This window comes from Parasteatoda tepidariorum, chromosome 4, assembly GCF_982258835.1.
Source record: "Parasteatoda tepidariorum strain Cologne lab strain chromosome 4, Ptep-v5.0, whole genome shotgun sequence".
Lineage (NCBI taxonomy): Eukaryota > Metazoa > Arthropoda > Arachnida > Araneae > Theridiidae > Parasteatoda > Parasteatoda tepidariorum.
The window spans coordinates 60,510,404-60,516,826 of NC_141758.1; the positions used below are offsets into that span (position 1 = coordinate 60,510,404).

The window sequence follows — 6,423 nt, forward strand, 5'->3', positions numbered from 1 at the left end:
ATGCAAATTAAATTGCAATTTTATTTCATGGATGTCGAATTGATACTCCACCTGATTATTATCATTCTTAAGATATAAATTTTTGGTAAGTTAATTTGTCAGACATTTTTATAAGGGTAGGCCAGTATAGTTTTAAACAATTTTACACTTAAATATGATTACACTTAAGTATGAATTTTAAGATATAGATATTTTAAGATTTTTTCATCATCATACACATCATCATGCACATCATACACTGGTCATGGCTCAGGGGACAAAGTGCTAGCTTCTCAACGAGGTGAACCGGGTTCGAATCCAGGCCTTGACTAGTCTAGCGAATTCTGTTCCCGACTTACACCGATCACAATGCTGATCCAGTTGTTTTTTCATTTGAAATAACAGAGTCTTTTTTTTGTTTAAGCAGAGTTTGTTTGTTGCAATAACACTATTTTTCTGCTTATAAAAACAAGCTCTAGTTTCTAAATAGCAGTATTTTTAGAGAAATAAACGGTCTTATACTGACACTCCCATTTAAATTTTTTTCTGTATATTTAACAGTTTTTTTACAGTGTAGTTAAATTCGTCGAAAAGTAATAAAATAGGGAGGTGCACTACATCTCTGTTTTCTCTTTAACTGTACAAATCTGCATAACGTTAAAATGTTTTCTTAATTCTTTTTCTTTTGAAGTAATTTTTAACTAATAATATTTTATTGCATCATAATTTTACATTTTCTTTCATTTTTTGTCATCAAAATTTGCGTAAATTAATTTATTTGTGATATTACCCTATCCGGGAGAAAGAAATTTTCAACCGTCCCGGTTTACCGAGAGTCTACTGTATATTAGAAATTTTCTTGAAGCAAATATTGCTAATTTTTAAGCAAAGGGCTTCTTAAATAAGAGCTTAAGGGATTATATTTCAGTTATTACTCACTATGATTTTGCTTGTGTTGTACTAATAACTAAAATCAAATATAAATGCTGAAATATGTTTAGCAAATACTTGCTTGACCCATTCCTTTTATGAGATGAGTAGCAAAAAGCAAATATGGATCTGTTCTGGCTGCTAATGGTGAAAATAAATTGCATACAGATGCAATAATAATGCTGACTAAAAACAATTTTTTAACACCAAATCGTTCACATAAAAGTCCACCTGGGAATTGCGTTAGACAAAATCCTAAGTATGTAGAACTTAAAATCAGCCCTTGCAGTTCTGCATCCCAAGAAAATTCTGCATTTTCCTGAAATCAAAAATTCACTATTTCAATGTAACGAAAATTCAATTGCCAAATCGTTTCATTTATAAAACAAAAAGGGAAAAGTAAGGAGGTACAATAAACGTTGAGGGAATTGAAAAATACTATCTATAATCATTCAAATAGGATACGGAAAATTGCAGTTAAAAATATCAGTATACATCATACAATTATACTCTAAAACATTTCACCGCTGGATAACCAGCAGCTGCAAAAAGTGTCCCAGTCATTAACCATAAAGAGAAATATATACCTGTAAAGCTACCATAACTATAAAAATACAGGTCTGCCCATAAATTTTTTCTCCTAAAACATATGAGTCAATGATCATAAATTGGCGTAAATTGTCAGCAAAAAGTGTTACAGTCAATAACCATAAAATAAATATATGCCCGTAAAGTTATCATGACCATAAAAATACAGGTCTGCCATAATTTTTTATACGGTTACTGACCATACACTAGCGTTATACAAATGAAAATTATCACTTCGGGCTTCATCGTTATTTTACACTCGGGTGATTTATTTGCCGAATCAAAGTGAGCTGTTAATAGAGTTGAGTGTTTAGAAGCGTGGAATGTGCAAGGGAGATGTTCTTTGGCTTCAACTAGGTTCGAAACCAAGATCTTCGTGTCCGTAGCCTGACACTGTAACCACCATGAAAAAGAGTATTCTCCTCGGATTGCGCAAGGTCGCTTCATGTAATAACCATACAAATTAACGATCATCTTAACTAATTTTGGCAAAATTATTCGAAGCGATTTCAGAAATTTTTTTTCTCAAGAAGGGCTGTGTAAATTATCAAAAAATAAATAAATGCAACAAAAAATTTTAAAAAAGCAAGTGATATAATTACATTTTCATCGGCATCAGTCTCATTCCTTAGTTCGGGACATTCAGTTGCATTCATGCCATTTGAATGTATTTTAGTATCATTCACCATGCATACCAAAGCAAAACTTATATTAAAGCGTTGCGATTGTATTACAACGGAAGTAAGAAATATCAAAAATGTTATCACGTATCTTCGCTGGAAAATGACACGATCTGAAAAAAAAAATTTTTTTATTCAACAATACTTAAAGTAAATAAATAAAAAGCACTTTATGATAACTATTTATTTCATTATAAATTTATTGAAACTGTATTAATAAAATCAAAATATTATTTTCTTCTTTCTTCTTTAATGGCGGACACTTGTATTGTCTCAAAATCAAAATATAATCAATCTAATTTTTTTAAAGATACGTTTTTGTTTAATTTCCTAATTATTTTATTTTATTATATTATTTCTAATTATCATTCTTTTATTATTACTTTGAAACATTCTAAGCATATTTCTTTTGATAAAAACAGATAATCCTTATAAAAAGCAATGTATTCTGTATAGACATTATTCAGAGAACAAAATTTGCTCGTTACAACAAGATGTTAGTAGAAACGGGTTTGAAAAAATTTTAAAAGTCCATTACTACTTTTTAAATTAGGCCGGCCAGTTGGCCGAGTGGTTAGCGCGCCTGACTGCGAAGCCAATGGCCGCGGGTTCAAATCTTGCTCTGGTCATGGATATTTCTCTCTCTTGTGTTGTCCTCTGTTGTGTGTGATGAGTGAATGTGACCCATCCTATGAACGGGTTTGTGGCAGTGTGGCGTGGGCAATGTTACTCGCCTCCGTGACTTTGGTTTACAGGTGCCCACTGGGTAGCGCGAAATGAGTAACATCCCTGGCATCTTCTAAGGTAAAACGAATAAAGTTCAGTGCCTGCCATTAAAAAAAAAAAACTTTTTAAATTAGAAATGTGATACTCACTTAATTTTTTATTTTTCTAGAGAACGAAAAAGTTAATTTGCTTTTAAACTGTTTCATTGTCTCTTTGTTGTATTATTATCTTTCGGATGAAACCCGGAAAACGTCATTAACATCAAAAAGGAATTCGCCAACCCATAGGACATCAGAAAGGAAATTTTCGAGGAAAGGATTAGCTGATCGAGAGTGGTATAATTGAGTTAAGATTTTATGCTTCACAAAAGTATTACTCGCTAAAACCGGAGTTTGCTCGTTTAGAGCAATTAACTAGGCTTCAAACGCATACCAAGTATTTCTCAGGACATGCTTAAATTTGGTTCTTTTTGTCACTCTAATGTGAAATTTTAATAGTTTAATAACTCTAGATATTAAATAGGCACCACAAGATTGTAAGTTTTCCCCACTCTCCGTATCTTTCACCTTCCCATTATCTTGGTTTCGGTAAATCTTGCTTTATCCCCAAGAAAGTAATTCCATTTTTTTATGGAAACGTATTGCCGTGGAAAAAAGCGAGATTTGGTAATGTAGAAGAGGAAAGTTTGGAGAATGGAGAAATCTCGTAACCTGAAACATTTATTCTATTTAATCAGAGTGCTGAAAAATTTTGTGATTACTTCCTCTCGTGGTGGACTTTGCGGGATGCAAAAATAATCTTACCAGCTGAAAAATGTTTACTGCTGCCTAATATGCAATATCTCTAAAGTGGTCGAGAGCCACTGTCGTACCAGCATGGTACAACATGATCGAGAGACTTTGTGTTGCCTGAAGTACCAGCATGGTTGATGTTTGTAAATATTTCTTTTAATGATATATATTTCTCTTAAGATCGTCATTGAAGAATATTATTATTAGTAAAGCGCGAGCAAATACTTTGTTATGTCTTATGCATTCTTTTTTCATAAAATTATTTATAAATAACTATGGTCTAAGATAATAAAAATTAGAGGTTAAGTCTTTAATTTGCTTCGGTACTCTCCCGTAATAGGGCACATTTTATATTATTTGTTAAATTTTCACTTAATACTGGAGTGCATTTTAGTTTTCCAAAATTAGCTGGTCTTTATGATTTATAACGATCACATAAACATGAATTACAATAACAGATAACATAATAATAGCTACGCTCTAACATTTAATTTTCAAATGAGTGTCTCATATTAGGTATCTTTTCTCAAGATCTGGATTTTTAAAACTGGTGTCTCAACTCCAATAACGTTTGTGAGTAACCAAAATTTTACCAAATTTGATTATTCTTTCACTTATTCGTTTTTATAACAATTTTATAATTACCAAGTATTTTTACATAATGTGTCTGAAAATAAATTCAAGATAAGACAAAACAGACCAAGAAAAAACTAAAACGTTTCAACGTATTTTTAATATTGTATTATATTTTTAAGTTTGTTGTTTAATTGAAATTTTAGTATCATTCGATGTCTTAAAATTAAAAAAATAAAGCTAAAGGCTTAACTCTGCAATTATATATTAAAGTACAAATGAAGCAACTGAAAGTTTCTCTGTAGCAGTTGCTCAATGCTAATGGGGTACCACAAAATTTTTGTAAATATTACAGGTTGGTCGGGGTAGCCTGGTTGGTAAGGCGCTGGGCCCATGTCCAAATCGTTGTGGGTTCGATCCCCTCCGGCCAATTACTCCCTATGTAGTAAATGGTCACTGATGCTCGTTAAATCTGTCAAGTAATCCATGTACCCATAACAAATCAGACCTCTGGGAATACTGATCAAGAAGTTTTCTTGTCTTCTGGATTGGTTCAAAATTACAAGGATACGGAATAGAACATTAATAATCGTAAACCCAAAATTGGGTTCCATGTTCAAGGACTGTTACAAAATAAAAAATTAAATAAATATTACGGGGTCCCCACAACAAAAAGTTTAAGGAACCTGGCTTGAGATAACATTTCTATAAACACGAATATGAAATTAAATATATTTTTTAACAAGTTAAGTTGGCCCACTATTCAAATAAGACCTTCATATGTTCTATACGGTGATTGTTATGAAATATAAAGTATCATCAATTTATTGGTTCAACACAGTTCAATTGAAATCGGTCTTATTCATAATGAAATTGTAGTCACTTTAATTTTGTGTGTGTTTACAAAAGTATAAAACAAAATTAAATAACATAACAATTAAGCAATTAACAGTAAAATAGTTAACGTTAATAAAATAATTAATATTAAATCCTTGGCGCAGATGGGGCAAAGGTGTCCCTTTTATACACTTTTTGATGCTTTAATTACATGTAAAAATATATTTTAGTACTTTTAATTGAAAAAAAAACAGTAACATAAGTTTAAAGTTTAAAAAACAACACATAAATTTAAAGTTATTTAATTTTAAGAATCAGTAGATTTTAATTTTAAGTTGTTTTTACTATAAGGCTCAGCATTTTTATTTTAGTTACAGAGGTATAACAAAAAGGAAAGAAAAGAAAAACTTATTGTTATTCATTATTGAACAATAAATAATTAATATTGATTTGCTCAATAGTGTTAAATGACGTCAATGTGAAACAAATACAAATACTACTCACTTGGTTCGGTCTCCGGGATTGTATCCATTTCTGCTTCGTTGTGTTTTTATTTTTGGCCTCGTTTTTTAAACAAAAATCATTAACTTTTGAATCTATGCAAACTCATCAAATAAAGGAAAAAGATAGTCTGTCTAACAAAAAAATCAATAAAAATTTCATTACATTGAAGGAAGAAAGTGATAAAAAAATAATTTCTCCTACCAATGAAATAAAGTTAGACAAATATTTGTAACTGAGTGTGTAAAATAAGTGACAAAACGTGACTGAAACTTCAAAAATGTGTTTCATTTGCTTTACACAACAGCGCCACTAGTACTGCTCTATTTAGGAAAATAATATTTTTTATCGTTTGTAAGGAAACTCATGATTTCCGAGTAAAAATAATTGAACATAGATCTTCTTTTTATTCAAGGGAATCATCACAATCCATCCTCCCACGCGGAAAATAAGAAATTAAAGGTGAAAAACAAAAGCGTGAAGACGAAAACTTGGAAAAATAGATCAAAACAAGTCTTTCTAAAGGTTTTTTATTTATTTATTTATTTATTTATTTATTTATTTATTTATTTATTTATTTATTTATTTATTTATTTATTTATTTATTTATTTATTTATTTATTTATTTATTTATTTATTTATTTATTATAATTTTTTTTTTTAGATTCGATGGTAAATATATGATGCTAATCTCATAAGTTTTTTTATTTATTTATTTTTAATGAGCAGAAAGCCAGTAAGAAAGAACACAGAGTACAACAAAAAATGCTGAAACAGAGTTCATTAATCAAACATAGGTCTAGCCTTCCAATAACGCT

General features: G+C 30.2%; 1 protein-coding gene across 1 annotated transcript; it reads right to left on the reverse strand.

The window, feature by feature from the left end:
- Positions 1-309: 309 nt before the first annotated feature.
- LOC147810994 (putative transporter slc-17.2) lies at positions 310-5,946 on the reverse strand. Its single transcript, XM_087161208.1, has 3 exons — positions 5,609-5,946; positions 2,100-2,290; positions 310-1,228 (listed from the first exon to the last, which is right to left on the reverse strand). The coding sequence occupies exons 1-3, from the start codon at positions 5,634-5,636 to the stop codon at positions 977-979; spliced, it is 471 nt and encodes a 156-aa protein (XP_087017334.1). The 5' UTR covers positions 5,637-5,946; the 3' UTR covers positions 310-976.
- Positions 5,947-6,423: the final 477 nt, after the last annotated feature.

Coding starts and splice junctions, on each gene's coding strand:
- LOC147810994 (XM_087161208.1), bottom strand. CDS start 5,636: ATGGATACAATCCCGGAGACCGAACCAA. Junction 2,291..5,608: donor AATCCCGGAGACCGAACCAA/GTGAGTAGTATT, acceptor TTTTTTTTTCAG/ATCGTGTCATTTTCCAGCGA. Junction 1,229..2,099: donor AGACTGATGCCGATGAAAAT/GTAATTATATCA, acceptor TTTTGATTTCAG/GAAAATGCAGAATTTTCTTG.